The sequence below is a fragment of the Thunnus thynnus genome, chromosome 3 (assembly GCF_963924715.1).
Source record: "Thunnus thynnus chromosome 3, fThuThy2.1, whole genome shotgun sequence".
NCBI lineage: Eukaryota > Metazoa > Chordata > Actinopteri > Scombriformes > Scombridae > Thunnus > Thunnus thynnus.
The window spans coordinates 22300395-22316456 of NC_089519.1; the positions used below are offsets into that span (position 1 = coordinate 22300395).

The following is a 16062-nucleotide window of genomic DNA, read 5'->3' on the forward strand; positions in this document are numbered from 1 at the left end:
ATGTCAGAGTAGACCAGACATTTGTAGTATTCATGGGTATTTTTCAACAGGGTGATACTCCCTGACAACACAATGGCGTAAATGACACACCTGCTTTAAGTTTCTGATGTTGATTCATTGAACAGTTTTGAGAGGAATTTATACACAGCATCTGTAGAGAGCAGCGTCCACACATTAACCTTGTGCGGTTGCATAAAGTCACAATACCTGCATTTCTCAGCTTTAACACCTGGATAATAGAAGTTCCTGATTGTTCATCTATTAGCTCTACATACCTTATATCTTAATGATTCATGTAGAAACATTTTTACATTTTCCATGCTGAAGCAATGCAGCCCTTTAACATATATGCAAACAGCAGACTATACTGTTTTAGGGGTCATTCATGGGACAGTAGAGTAGTAATATCTTTTCACTTTAATAAATACAAGCGTAGGATTTGTTTCCCGTATGGTTGATAAGCAACAGTATCACATCAATACATCACATCACATGTGAAAAAATAGTTTCTGCTGACATGGCAGGAAGAAGAATCACCTCACCAAATGACACAAGTATACAAGTGGAGGGTTATACTGCATGTCTGGGATTAAACAGAACAGTTCAGGATTCTTTATATAGATGGAAAAAAAAAAGTTTTTGAAGAGAGACATCTTGTGGACGGAGGTGTGTGATGCTTCTAGAGGGAGAAACTTGACAGGTATTGAGCAGAGAGAGACGTGATGTTACCTTCTTGTTTGATTATTATGTTTTTGTGTTGCAGTGATTCAGCTGATGGAGAGAGGAGGTTTGTCGAATGTCCATATCAGAATCTTTTAAATAATAAGGCATGAATACAGTTAGTGAAGGCTGTATAATTTGTCTTTCCTGGACGTTCTTGATGATGCAGTTTAAGATATTTTCTGTGTGTGTGCATTGATGGTACGGTTGCTGAGAAATTTTATGGTCTCACCTGAGACGTACAGGGTGTGGTACCTGTGCCTCAAGTCAATCGTGTGTTCTTCATTTTCAGGTGTGTTGAGCAAGAAGCTGTTGTCATGGGACCAAGTGCCTGCTTATGCTACTGGTTCAAAGTATTTACTGTGCACACGGTAAATACTCTGACAATAGGTCAAGTTTTGGTGTTTATGCATCCACATCTGATAAACCATCTTGGAATTGCAGACTTTTTTCACAGTTTTCCAATTTTAGAGGACTTCTTAAAACCACTGGATTAGTTAGTTTAGCACTAGTTAGTGTTTTACAGTGAAAAATGGTTCATAGATAGTTTGTTTGACATAATGTGATATCTGATCAATTATTTACAAAGTAAAATCACAACTTTTATACTAATGAACCATCACATCAGAGGATAGTTTTTGGTTAAGTTGATTATATGTTGAGCTTCCAACCTGCTGTTTCCAATGAAGGATGAACTTTTAACCTCATTTTTTAAGATAATACACCACAACGTCCTGAACAGCTACCGAGCTGCACGGCAACAACTTTCCTTTTAATTATTGCAGTTTAGGAACCTTTTTGATGATTTTTACTTTCTTCTTCTGTCTATCTTGACAATTGTGTTTTTTGTTTTTATTTTAAGTTTGTTTTGTACACCTTTTCATAGAATTATTTAACTTATTTTATGATATTTTTCTTATTTCTGTGATCTTTCTATTTGGCTTGTTTTGCTTTTTCTTGTTTTATGAATCAATGTGACTTTAAATTGCTGTTTTGTTTTATTGTTTCTGTCGGGGATCCAAATAAAGAATAAAAAAATCCATGACAGCAGGGTAAACTCCATCCACTGATGAAGGTTGTATGATGTGGTTGAAAGCACTGGAAAACGAAAGTGGATATAATTAACTCTCATGCTTAAACAATGTGGATATACTCTCCTATATATTTCAATGTCTTCTTTGGCTGATGGGTGGGTATACTCCATATACCTGTGTGTACCCTCCACTACACCACTGACACATAACTTAACAATTCACCTACGTAAATGAACACATCATGAGACGTGGTTTCAGTCTAAGAACATCTTAAGGTATGTTCACCCAAAATAGCAGCTTGAACACAAAGGCGCTCTGGTTTTTCCTCACCTTTATTCTCATTCCATGCATTTAAAAAAATGACAAATGCATTATTGATGTAGAGCCTATGCACAAATAGTTCACAATTGTCACACAGACTGCTGTCTTTGTGTCACGCAGCAAGACAACACCTCGAGTTTGTCACCGGCCTGTTTGCTCTGTAAACCCTTTCAGTCGCAGTAGAGCAATCTGACATCTTGAAAATACACAGATAAACAAAGCAACGTGTTACACTGAAGTGACCGATGTGAAAGAATGATCATTCTTCAAACATGTGTAAAGCTGACATCGTTTTTCCTGTTTGTCATTCACCATATAAAGGCTGTGACAAACTGAGTATTTTAAAAGAACACGAGAGGGAGACGAGAGGAAGCACCTCAAGACATTTTGTAAGTGCAAACTTTCTCTACCTCATAAGGAGTATTTTTTTTCACTTTACTGATTTAATTGTATTATTCTGATTTGTCGTTTTTAATATTTTCATTATTTTATGTTTTAAATACAACTTTCAGAAAGCTTTCATAGACTGTGTTGATCTTTAAGTTTCATGTTAAATGGAGGGAACTGTACCATGTGCTCACATAAAGAAAATTTGATTTTTTTCTCTTTTAGATAGAGATTCAGACAGAGATTAAAGATGCTTCTGACAATCCTGATACATCTTCTGATCATCGGTGAGTGTGTTTTTCTCACTGGAGCAAAACTGTATACTGCAATTTTTGGAAAAGGAATACAGTCATATCTTATATTTCTGTTTTATAGCATCAGTAGATGCCCAGGTAACAGCACCTACCAACACTGCAGCCATGAGTGCCAACAGCGCAGCCACAAATGCCAACAGCGCAGCCACGAACGCCAACAGCGCAGCCACGAACGCCAACAGCGCAGCCACCAATGCCAACAGCGCAGCCACCAATGCCAACAGCGCAGCCACCAATGCCAACAGCGCAGCCACCAACGCCAACAGCGCAGCAACCAACGCCAACAGTGCAGCAACCAACGCCAACAGCGCAGCCACTAACGCCAACAGCGCAGCCACCAATGCCAACAGCGCGGCAACCAACGCCAACAGCGCAGCCACCAATGCCAACAGCGCAGCCACCAATGCCAACAGTGCGGCAACCAACGCCAACAGCGCAGCCACCAATGCCAACAGCGCAGCCACCAATGCCAACAGCGCAGCCACCAACGCCAACAGTGCAGCCACAGCAGCAGCAACGACAGCAGCAGTGATAACAACAGTAAACTCAACAAACACAAACAGCACTGCCACTAACGCTGCTGCAAATGCTGGGATCATGTACATGAGCAGACTGGTTATTATGTGTCACTTCAGTGTTCTCTTTAAGTTCTGTACAGCGTAACCTGGTTGTTTTTGCTTTTATCTATTTTTTTCTAAGAATGCAGTAATTTTAGCTACACTGAAGCATAGTTAGTATGTAATTTATGTTAAACACAGTAATACTAGTGTTGATAGGTTTAAAAAATCTAGATGATACAATGTGTTCAAATGTTATAATAAAAGTTTGTGAGAACTCAGAATAAGTTGTTTTGTGTCTTTATGTTGCCACTATTTTAAAAGTTGTCATTTAATATTTTACTGCTTTTTTTCCTGCCCAGTCGACTCGACTTTTTCCACCTTACATGTTAAAATGATCTATTTCACATAATTCAAGAAAGCTAAACTTGTGCCAGTGATTTAACATTTTGAGGGGATGTTTGAGTGAAGATTTGAACTCTTAAAATCCTGTGTAAAGTGAACAGTTGGTCTAAAGCTGAAAATGTAAATAATGTAGTAAACAAACATAGGTGCTGATCATTTAAAGAGAGAATCTTCAAGATATTTGTTATTTTTCAGCCAAAATACAAAAAGCTCAATAAATAACTTGATAGACTCTTAAATCTTGAAAATGGTTTTTGAACTTCAAACCCATCCTGACTGTCAGGCCACTGTTTAATGCATATGTGACTGCAAAATCGTACAAAATCAATACGTTTCCTTCTAAAGTCTATTTTTATCATGCATTGAGAAATGTTTCTAACTGATGACCTGACATATGACCTGGGTGTGTCACCATTCATCAAAATGACTTGCTGAATGAGACTATTTGCCAAAGTGACAAAAAACAGGCGTCACCCACCTAAAATAAACGTCTAAAGACAATCCTTTATCACTCTTCCCTGTGCTACTCAAAATAACCTGCAGTCATATTATAAAATACATAATTTTAGAAATATAAAATGAAAACATAAGTCAACTATTTCCCTATACACAGACACAAATCAGATGAACAATGTCTACATGAAAAATGGGACAAAGTCACATTTCAGTTAAGTGTGTAATGATTAAAGGCAGGTTCAGGCTACCATGACTGAATACAAAACGTAGCTGTTGTTATATTTTGATTAGAGCCCCAAAAAACAAATCAGTACTCCTGTGCTACAATTCTACCAAGCCTGATGTAGTTTGTGGTTATTTCACGCAAACAAACACATATTTATTAAGGAATTCTTACTGTCTTTAATCCCGGTTACCACCTCAGAGGAGCTGATTGGCTCCCGACATCAATCAATCACTTTATTTGTTCCTAAAGGACATTTTCCTGCAGCATTGAAAGAAAAATACATAAACACAGCATGTAGTCAGTAGACAACATATGACTACATACTGAGGGTCACTGAAGGTCATATGTGAGTCTTAAGTCACATGGCAGTCGTATGAGATTCATCAGTCACATGGATCAGTGTGCAAGTGCCTGCACAGGTGTGTCAATACAACCCGAACAATTGTCAGTTGACATTGTGTGAACAAGCACAAAAAAATTAAAATGTCTTTTTATCTTCACTTTTTTATATATATATATATATGTACTGCTAATACTGTTTCACAATAGCATACAGCAGGTAGTGCATAGCCCACTTCTGAAGATTGTTACCTCAGAATTGCTGATCACAAACGTGCCCTTACAAAGAATCACTGGATTAAAAGAGAATTCAAAGAATGTTAAAGTCTCCCTCCTCTCAAAAATATGTTTTTCATCTTGTTCCTTTACTTGGATGTTTGAGCTTCACTGTGCAGAATGATGTATGTGCAGAGTTTGACACTTGAAGGCTGTTTTCACATTTATCTGCTGAAGATGGAAAGTTTCTCTTTGCTCAACTTAAATCTGAGTTTAAGGCGTGAACCTACCAGCAGGATTTGTAACATCACAACTAGTTTGGAGCCAATTAAGGGCCAGTAAACAACTTACACAAGTGTGATGTGGAAACTTGAAGCCTCCAGTGCACAAACACTGAGAATTGACTCTACAGTGAAACAGGAGACATCTTGTATCAGCAGTTAAACTTTTGAAATGAACATATTTGCCTGTTCATAGATTCTGGATTTTTAATAAGGGAGAAGGAGAAGATGCCATTTTAAGGATTTTTACCATTGTAACTGAACATTTTTTGGGGGAAAAACATGTCGGAGAATTAATTATTCCAAGCAGAAGATTTTTATATGACTCCAAAAACCTGTTTAAAGGGGATCTTTAAAATTTAATGTGTAAAGGAACAGTAGTTTTACTGTAATTCTTCCACTTTAGGCTGTAAGAGAAACACTATTAGATGTCTCTGTTGAGACAATATGGTCGTTTTGTAGGTTAAATCAAATTCAGGCTTTCTTCAAGACTTAAAATTATATTCAGCATTGAGCACGATGGTAGTTGAACCATTGGGAAAATGTGAATTTTGTAGTCAGGACAAGTTAAAGCAAATCATTTGCACTAACACCATTTACCCACAGGATGGTGGTATAACACAATCATCATGGTTGTCTGGTCAACATCCAGATCATCAGACATTTGTAGTTACTGTTTAAACAAAGTAAAATATTGGCATTCATTTTGTGAGTTGATTGGTGATGAGTTCATGAGTGAATCTGAACAATAAAATTAGTTACAGTGGATTTCAGTGGAAGTGTTCATATCCCCCTTGCAATATTGATCTAATTTGAAATTGTTTAAATATACATTTGTTTCCACACTAAATGACAAAGAAAAACATGTTTGCAGAAATGTTTTGCAAATTTATTAAAAATCAAAAACAGAAGTTGCTTATTTACCAAAGTATTTAGGAATTTATTAAATACTTTTGTAGAAGCGCCACATTTCTGTCTGAATACTTTCTGAAGTTACTGTGTGTGACTAGTTTGGGATTGAACAGTTTTCCATCAGATGCTCTAACCTTTGTCACTTTTTTTGATAAAAGAAATTTTGTGTTCTTTAATCACATTCTGTGTAAAACAAGACAAAACGCTAAAATCTTTCCAAAACTTGGAAATTTTATTTACAGTTCAAGTCAGTCACATGCAACAGTTTTCTTAAAATGAATAAACATGAAATTAGCAAAAACAAGAAAAAGAAAAAAAAGCATATTATTTTCTCCAAAATAGCAATATACAAAAATAGAGCTTACAAATACTGTACAGCAATTGTCTCCAAAAATATTCTGCTGCAGAATTCTTAGTTTTACAAACAATGTCTGTGAGAGACCACAAACATAATCAGTGTTAACAAAAAGGGGTGTGTGGGTGGGGGGGGGGGGGGGGGGGGGTTTACTCAGGTAGGTGGGAGGGGTTGTTTGGACAGATAGGAGGGAAGTTATTTATGAGTTGGAAGGGCACTACGAGAGCTACAGAGGAATAAATAACACGCCATACAAACAAGAAGAAAGTTCACTTCAGGGAGGCAGTGATAAGAGATTTAAAGTCCTAAATGGTCTGGTCGCTAAAACCAACCATGGAAATATAACGAAACTCCTCATCTATTGAGGATGTGAGTACCAATTTTTTTTTTTTTTTACATTTTTAAATAAAACCGTAGTTTTGTCATCTTCTGCCAAAACACTATTTCCATCAAACATTGTGACGTCTTTCTGATGCAATCATTCAGATGCTTTCTACTGAGTATGAGTACATTTTTGATGTGAAGCTGTATTCCTGATGGTGGAATTTCATCCGACCGTGTCTTTTCTATTTATAATGGATTAAACTCTGCATTGATGTCAATGGAGGGAGGCAGTTTACTACTATATTAATGACTGGATCAGATTCCTTTATCTGTTTAGACTGTCTCTCTTTCATTCAAATTGCAGAACCTTCTTTCTTGTTGGCAGGGACTTTGATTCATAACAGTTCATTTTAGGTTGGCACTTAAGTCTTAAGTGGGATTAGGACGGCACACCGGAAGAAACAGGGAAGTTTGGGTGGAAAGGCTAAAAGTGTTTACAATCAAACACAACACTTAAGATGGCCAAATGGCAGGAAGTGTTCAGCTGCCATTTAGTTTATATGCAGGAGCATGTTTGTGCACCTTACATTATGTATAAATACTCTACTACTGTTACTACTGTCTACATACATTTAACAATGGTGATATCAGTGGCAACTTGACTATGCAAAGTAGCATGCGTTCACATTAAATCTCCTCGTATTCTTTCTCTCATGAAACGTACATTCAAAGACAAAACCGGAACAAAAAGCTTAAGACTTGTGTTATCAGCACTGAGCTACAAGTGTGTCGTCTTTCGAGGACGGCGGCAGAAATATTAACCAATGTTGAGTTGAACTAGTGAAGTTTTGGGGAATAATGTACAGCCAAGGATGTTGTTGGGTCTTACTCTGTAACATTTGCGGTGAGATACAAGTTCAATGAAACAGTCACAGCCTCTTAATTACCAAAGACTAAGAAGCGAAAAGGTATCAAAATACTTTACATCACACAACATAATGAAGAGGGCCCTTATGTTTCTCATTTTGTTCAACAGGAAACAACAAATCTCAGGCCAGGCAATAAAAATGACTTTTAGTCCTTTCTGATCACACAACACATCATAATCTATAGAGTGAAGAGACTGTGATATTACCAATCGACCCAGTCTGTTTTGTACCTGTGTTTGTTTTTGTTCAAATAAGGCTAATGTGGACAGTAAAAGTTTGAGTTTCTTTGAGTTTTAAGAGGATTGGGCCTCATTGAGGGCACGTAACAACCGACTGAAACGCTACACACTGGATGAAAATCCTGCTTTCGCTCTCATCCAACAGTTGACATTTTCACCTTGCTGCGTGCTCTGACCCCCACCGCAGAGGTCATCGCTGCGGGGGCGAGAGCAGACATTGAGCAGAGATGAAACATTCAAACCACAGAGGTCAGAGTAACAATGCTTTTCTGCCGTAGGAGGTGCAAATGCATTGTCACTTGTTAAACCGCCCATGTGCTGGGAACCTGTGCATGACTGTGTTTGGTGTTAGAGAATAAAAATCTAGAGCTGCAACGATTAGACGATTAATTGATCAACAGACAAATTAATCACTAACTATTTTGATCATGAATTTATCGCTTTGAGTCATTTTTTAAGAAAATATGAGAATTTTTTTTTCTCCATATTTTCTTCTATGATAATAATAGAAATATCTTTGGGTTATGGACTGTTGGTCGGGAAAAACAAGACATTTGAAGATGTCATCATGGGCTCTGGGAAATTTTATAGACTAAACAACTAAACTATTAATCAAGAAAATAATAGAAATCTAATGAAAATAATCTTTAGTTGCAGCCCTAATAAATCTAACTGAGAACTTGTTAAAGGCACAATCAGTAATTTTCAACATTTGGTGTTTCTCATCTGATTAGAATTTGAAATAGTGGTCTGCTTAGTTGTTTATTATTCATCATTAATGTTGTAATAATGTAAGATTTAAATGTTGAGTAGTGTAGAGCAATGGTTCTCAAAGTGGGGTCCAGGGACCCCGAGGGGTCCTTGAGGGGGTTCCAGGGGGTCCCCCACAAAAAGGTGAATAATTTATTTTCATTATAATTTCATCCATAAGTAACACAATGACAGAATATGTGACTATTTTGGTCATGGGCTTCATACATTTTCTGTAATTAAACACCTAAGAGCAAAAATCTTATTCAATCAGATGGGGGTCGATGGTCTAATTTGTCTCAGTTTAGGGGTCCTTGACATGAAAAGGTTTGAGAACCACTGGTGTAGAATAGTGTAATTCATTGATCCTGTTAGTCCCTTTTGTTTAAATTGGGATCACAGATTGTGCCTTTAAAAAAAAGTATGATTGTTTTTTAACAATACATATCACAGGTAAAAGACAATCTCTCACTTATCCATCACTGTGTAGCAAAGCTTTCTTTTTTCAGCCCCTCCTTGCTAAACTCATCAGCACATTTACCAAAAGCAGCTAACAAGAGATGAGGACAAAAAATATGCACAAAAGCAGAGTTACTGTATGTATGGTGCAAAACAAAAAGCACCGTGTACCGTACAGAAAGAGGGAGAGAGGCGAAAGCACCAGAATACTGCTCCCAAAAAGCTGAATTACCCTGTGTGTGTGTGTGTGTGTGTTTGTGTGTGTGTGTATGAATGGAAATGCTGCTTCATTACAACCTGCTGACCACTGACTCTCTGGCAGCCCAGCTGTGGGGCGTTGGGGGGAAGAGGGGAGGGGGCATGATAGGTATGGGTGCCCCTCACTAGTGTGTATCTTGACCAATATGATATGCTGAGGACAGCAATTCTGATGCAGGTGTTGATCCGTTTACTCGTTCACTCTGTGTAACTGTACCCATAAATTACAATAAATTAAAAAAATAAATTAAAATAATCTATCAGGGTCGAAGCAAACAAAGGTAACCGCTACTGTGGCTGCAGCACATTTTAAGTAGAAGCTGAATGGCAAAAAGGCAAAAAAAACGGATTCTTTCTGGTCTTTTTCCTAAACTGAATTATCATCCACTTCCTAGCAAGATATACCGTATGATGCTAGTTTAAGATAGATCAACGGAACAGTTTTTTGTTTTGTAAAGTGTCTCAATTTGACAGAACAATTCAGCCTTAATCTGAAGTAAAGCACTGTTAACATTCACACAGCTCAGCTTCAGGAACATAAAAACAAAGAAGCAACGGAGCAAAATCAAACTGGAACATGTAAGTTTATAGATGTGTTGAATATTGCCTCATTACCGTTGTTTGTTCTGTAAAACAGTTTTATAAAGCACCAGGTTATACACACTAATACTGGTTTAAATAATCACAGTATTTGAAGTAGTAACTTTGAATTTCTTTTCTGTTGGAGATATTTTTCTGATGAAATTAAAATCTTACACAATGCCTGGGGTGATGGTCACTTTTTAGCCTGTGCTTGCCTAACAGCACTCATATATGGAGGATGTTACCCGGTAAATTCCTTTAGTCAAAATAAACTTTGTTCACTGTATCACCTTTCTGTATTGACAGAATTTAAAAAAAAAAAAAAAAACAACAGTCACATTATAAGAACGACAAACAGGTGATGAGGGAACAAATTCTGTAGGCTTCATATGAAGTGTGTTAGTGTTTGCGTGTACAATTTTGGGTTTCCACACATTCAGACCTTTCACATTTAGTCAGACATCAAGTCTCGAGGTTGCTTTGAGCTTAATTTCTTATGTGTGTCTGTGTGTGTGTGTGCAATTAGAACACAAAGCATTGTCCAAATTTCCTGATAGCTAACATAGGTATTTGTTGTCCCTTTGAGATTTTTTTTTTTTGTTTAGAAATCAATGTTTACTAATTAAAAATGAAAAACCATGTGGCTTTGTACTGTACATTAAAATAATAGTTAATGATAAAATACAAAACATACCTTGCTACTACGATCACAAGCAATTAAGGTTTGACTTCTCGTAAAGTGCTTGTTAAAGAAAAAAATATATTTTAGTGTATTGTAGTTCTTGGCTTTTGTGTTTTTTTTCCTCCTGGTCTTAAGCTGGTGTCCCCAGAAAAGTGCTTTGGTTGTGAAAAAGTTATCAACCACATCTCGGCCGAGAAGGAAACTTCTTCTAGATCAACTCTTCTTCATCGTCCGTGAAAAGAAAAAAAACAAAAACATGACAACAGTTGATCATCAGTCAGAACTGATATCAGAAAATCCTTTTGTGAACCAATGCAAAGATAAGAGAGGTGACGATGGCTGCAGATTCACAGGTTTCGTGAGTATCTGCGCAGTAACTCCAGTTTCTCCGGTGTGTCCACAGACTCATACCAAAGTGTACCTGTACAGGTGAGAGTACGAGTGTCGGGATGTGTGTTTGCGTGTGTCTGTAGTGTACTGTAAGAGAGGGTTGGAGTCTGCTACACCATGTTCTCGATGCCGGGCAGAGGCTGCTGTATTGGCACAGGCGGGTCTGTGCTGCCGGCCTGCTGGGCGAGCTGCAAGACGGGCATGTTGCACAGCGGGCACACTTTCCTCACCTCCAACCACTTGATGAGGCACCTGGGAGAAAGACGAAGCAGCGGGGGGGGGGGAGAGTTAGGAAGACAGAGATATGTGAAATGTACGAACAATGTAAACTTTGCTTTGCTTAAATCACAAAGGTCATTCAAAGGCACTTATCAAGCCTCTATATAAAGACACAGAGCTTGGTGGGATCATAAAGTTTGAGATGGAGGCATCATAATATTCCATAATATAATGTATAATAGTATTATGTGATTTTTTTTCGTGTGTGTGAGGTTGTGTGTGTATGTGTCTGTCTGTGCATATGTATGTATTATATATGTGGGGATGTACTTGTACATAAATATGTTTATTTTGTATCTTACTTTTAGTTCTTTTTGTCTGCTCTCTTTTAAACACTTTGTAAACACTGATTTTGATAAGTGTTATATAAATGAACTTTATCATTATTATTATTATTATTGTTATGATCACTTTATTATTTTCAAACAAATTTAGCTTATCATAAACAGATTGTATTGGCTCATGTTGGCAGATAAGTAACAGGAAATTGCAGTAAGGACATGCCTGAGATTATGTTTGCAGTAATTTAGACATGGTGTGTCCACCAAAGATGTTTTACAAATGTATCTTTCAACTGCAAAATGTTGAGTATAATTAAAAGACAAAAGTTTAAGAGACCCTTTATAGATACCAATGTAGATTTTGGTACCGACCTAAAAACTCTACAGTATCTGTCGGGCTCTAACACAGATGGTCAGCAGTGGAGGGGCCGGAGTGGCTTTATTTTCTTTGGATGTTTAGATATTTTTTTCACTGTGGTGACTCGTTATTAAAAAGGAATCCAGTGTAAATGCCAAGAATCCAAACTGACCACAGTTTCTGTTCTCTGTGAAAAAGCAAACTACAAACTACAGCAATCATTCAAATCAACAAGAGGTGAGTGATGGGTTTAGGAAGAGGCAGGTATTTAGGTTTCTTTTCAACAAGTGTGACCAACCAAAACCAAATTCTATAATCACACTAATTAAGTGACATAAGGTGACAAAATCTAATTAGGCGATGTAACACATCATCATTATCATTGTTGTTGTGATTGCTCTGCTCTCCAGGTGTGATACTACCGCTGTCAGTCACTGACACAACATTATTCACTTCACTTGTCTGTGTCTCCATTATATGTTTGAACCCTCCACTTCTGTGATCTATGTGTGATTTTCATGTGGAGCTGAAACAATCTGTCGATGAATTGATTAGTCCATTAACAAAAAGTTACTTGGCAACTATTCTGGCGATCGATTTGTTTTCAAGCCAAAATGCAAAACATTCTGTGTTTCCAGATTAATCAACGTGAGTATTTGCTGCTTTTGTCGATTTTATATCCTTGTCAATAGAATATAATTTGATGTTGGACTATTGACCAGATAAAACAAGAAATCTGAAGATGTAATGTTGGTCTCTGGGAAATTATAATGGTGTTTTTTTTTTACTATTTTTAAACACTTGTAGAGTTAACAACTGATCCATTAATTGAGAAAATAATAAAGAAAATGAATCAATAATGAAAATAACTGTTAGTTGCAGCTCTACTTTGATGCTGAGGTTGTGTGTGAGTACAAGTTTCATAAGACCGAGAATGCTATGTGACTGTTGATGGAAGTTAATCAAAAATCAAAATAGACTGTCACTTCGGGTTGCTAGTAGTAGCTTGAGTAGTGACTTCTTAAAGCACATGTGACATGAACATGAAACTTGAATATAAATGAAACAGCATTGTTATTATAAATGTAATGTCTTTTACCTCACTTTGGCAGTTTACTGATTTTAATTTCTATGTTTGGAAGTATGAAAAGAAAACATGCTCTTCACTCCTGAATTCTTTTGGTAGCGGTCTGTTTGGAATGTCTGTTTTCTCTGCAAAACAGCACGGCTTCATTGCACACACACTAAAAGGAGTGTTTATACAGTAGATTCAGTGAGTGGTGACCGCTCTTGCAGCAACTGGGGGGAAAAAAACTAGGCCAAGGGAGGTGTCGTGCTGATATAAACAACTCAGTTGAAATGGTCAGGGCACGGGGGGGGTGCGAGAGTGGGGGTGGGATAAAGTTGGCTCAAGCAATCCATCATGTCCTGTGTAGTTTCTCACTTCATACACATGTAGTTTTGTAAGTTATGTACAAGAAAATCTATTTATTTACTTTTTGACATTGCTGTCTTAGATACCAATGTACTCTAAATCCGTGCAATGATTTGTTCACTTTAGTCTTTAAAGATTTTGCTTTTTTTTGTGCTGTTTTTTTGCATCTACCCACTGCAGGTTACTGTGCATAAGAGCAGGTAAGGATGCATGAAAATAGACTACTTTGTACGGAAATCTGTACAGATCCATGTGTCCTTGACTTTGTGTGTGTGTCCATGAAAGTAAACAAAACCTTATACTTACTTTCTATGAAAGGCATGTTTGCATGGACAAATCCCCAGCTCGTCTTTCTGTTTGAACTCTTCCAAGCATACTGCACATATCTGAAAGGGAGTGAGGGGGTTAGAGAGAAACTTTCCATAAAGAGCCATGTAACAACTTTAAATTTGTTAGCTGAACCCTGGTGTTTGGACTCCTGTTGTGTTGGTGGATAAAATAATGATTGGAAACAAACTGTCTAAACAGCAAAGGTCAAATGGAAAAGACAAAATGTGGCCAACATCTGCAAAAAATTTGACAGAAACAACAGGGCAGTTACTAACCGACTATGTTCTGTTATATAACTCTGACTTAACTCACACTGGGGACTTGTTCAGTCAGTGGCTGGAAACTACCTTTTAGTGGAAATATTTCTTTTCAACAGAAAAAAAATGTGGTCACTGTGATGGAGATGACTTTTTGCAGCATTTGTTTCCAACATATAAGTTAGAAAAACTCAAAGTAACAGTGGACCCACAACACAGTACAATGGTAGACATCCAAGCCAATCTAAAACAGTAAAACTGGTACATATTCAACTTATCTTTTTAGTCAAAAAATACATTTTTGCCAGCTTTCCAATTCATGGTATTCTACCAGACTCTATAATTCTTCAGTGTTGTTAGTTTCTGTCATGATTGATAAAACAGGGAAATTGTGGTGTTAACATAGTCCTATAGCTCTAGCTGGTGTCCTTTGTTGGGTCATTGAGGTAATCCTGATAGACTGGAATTGTTTGTCTTTGTTTGCTTTACACACACGTGTTCAGCAACAGGTCACGACCTACCAGCTAGCATTAGCAAACTGTTTTGGCTGTGTGTGACGTGTTATTCATGGAGTAAAATACGAAAGGGACGATCTTTATCAGTTGCCAGTTTATTGAAATCTGTAGATTCTGCTTTTGCAGATTAAAGGAGAATGTTTGTGAATTTCCTTATGTAATAATGTCAAGTCAGTTTTTATTTATTAAGCAACTGTCATTTGCTCTTTAATTATGAAGACATGATGATGAAGCTTTGCATGTACAATTTGTTCAGTGCATCCTGGGTATAACCAGGGAAAAAGACGTTTGAAATTAGCAAGACTCTGGTGTACAGTACGAAGAGTATGCTAAGCTGTCTATCTGTCTGTTTTTACTGTTGGGTCGCCCTGGCAGCAGGCTAAGCCGACGTTCTTCTTACAATCCACTTCTTCCAGCTCAGTGTGTCCAGGCCCAACAGGATATATAATTTCTTCAGCAGCACATTCTTAGTCTGCACAAGGCATCCTAATCAGATGGCAGAACCAACTCAACTGTCTCCCTTCAATGCAACAAAGCCGCAGTTCCCCACCCTGTCCCTACGGGTAAGCCTCAGCTCCCTGCAAAGGAAACTTGTATACACTATCTAAGCTTTTCCTGTCACAATCAAGAGTTACTGACCGTAGGTGAGGGCTGAGGGCTGATGTTCTGTTCAGAAAATCATCAATCAGTTCACCATAGAGCTCTGTAATTTCAGTTGTCTTGGGTTTCTCTTACATAAAGACCGCCCCAGTCAAACTGCATGTTGTCCTTTCTAAACACGATAATAAAACCTATAACAAGAGTTTTCTGCCACATGCATCACTGCCAACTGCAATAGTGGAATCACTCCAGGGTGATGCAAGGTGAAAAGACAACCAGGCAGGATGATAATTGTCAGGTCTGACAGTAGACAAGAGTACCTGACAGCTGCTGAACAAGGAAATGAGAGTGGAAGTGGTGGGGATTACTTGTAGTGTAGCAAATGTTGACAACAGGAAGTAAGTGAAGGGTCAACAGACAGCACAGGTGTTCGATTCCTGTTACTGGTACCCCCTGCTTGGCCATGCCTTCCACTGGCCGCGATTGCCAGTGGGTAAATGGCAAAGGTCCTCGTGTTTGTTATTCCACTAGTGACTCTTTGATTGGGGCGTATGCACAATGGGTGGTGAAATTTGGGGGAGAAGAGTGAAGAACTGCTGTGCATATGGTAATGGACATTCAAAGCTGTGAGGAAAAAGGGCAAAAAAATCTGCAAACATGTCCAAAGTAGGCGTCCATGCAGCATTCTCACCACAAAACTTTCATGGCAGAGGCTTTTAATTTGGCAATCTCTTCTTTGGCTGTCTAACCCTGCAACTATTACTCATTTAGCAACACAGATTCTCTTTTTTCCAGCTCCATTTTATGGGCGGTGGATGGACAACTCTGTATAAAAAGAACAGCATGGGGGCTCTTAGCTTTTTCTCCAGAG

At 37.8% G+C, this 16062-nt stretch overlaps 2 protein-coding genes across 9 annotated transcripts in view; one reads left to right on the top strand and one right to left on the bottom strand.

The window, feature by feature from the left end:
- Positions 1 to 2409: 2409 nt before the first annotated feature.
- On the top strand, positions 2410 to 3575 carry LOC137180574 (autotransporter adhesin BpaC-like). The gene is made up of 3 exons (XM_067585960.1): positions 2410 to 2464; positions 2688 to 2749; positions 2838 to 3575. Exons 2-3 carry the CDS (start codon positions 2713 to 2715, stop codon positions 3437 to 3439), a joined length of 639 nt encoding a protein of 212 aa, XP_067442061.1. The 5' UTR covers positions 2410 to 2464; positions 2688 to 2712; the 3' UTR covers positions 3440 to 3575.
- A 2804-nt stretch (positions 3576 to 6379) lies between these two features.
- rnf24 (ring finger protein 24) overlaps positions 6380 to 16062 on the bottom strand; it is a 37129-nt gene continuing 27446 nt past the window's right edge. For all 8 annotated transcript variants that reach the window (XM_067584787.1, XM_067584792.1, XM_067584790.1 and 5 more), the window contains 2 exons: positions 13796 to 13875; positions 6380 to 11388 (listed from right to left, as the gene is read on the bottom strand). In XM_067584787.1, coding sequence (XP_067440888.1) covers positions 11247 to 11388; positions 13796 to 13875 — 222 coding nt within the window. In that variant the 3' untranslated portion in view covers positions 6380 to 11246. The remainder of the gene's footprint in view (positions 11389 to 13795; positions 13876 to 16062) is intronic.

Bases quoted from the DNA above. Each gene is read 5' to 3' on its own strand.
- LOC137180574 (XM_067585960.1), top strand. From the start codon at position 2,713: ATGCTTCTGACAATCCTGATACATCTTCTGATCATCG. The intron at 2,750-2,837 runs GTGAGTGTGTTT...TCTGTTTTATAG, and splicing joins GATACATCTTCTGATCATCG to CATCAGTAGATGCCCAGGTA.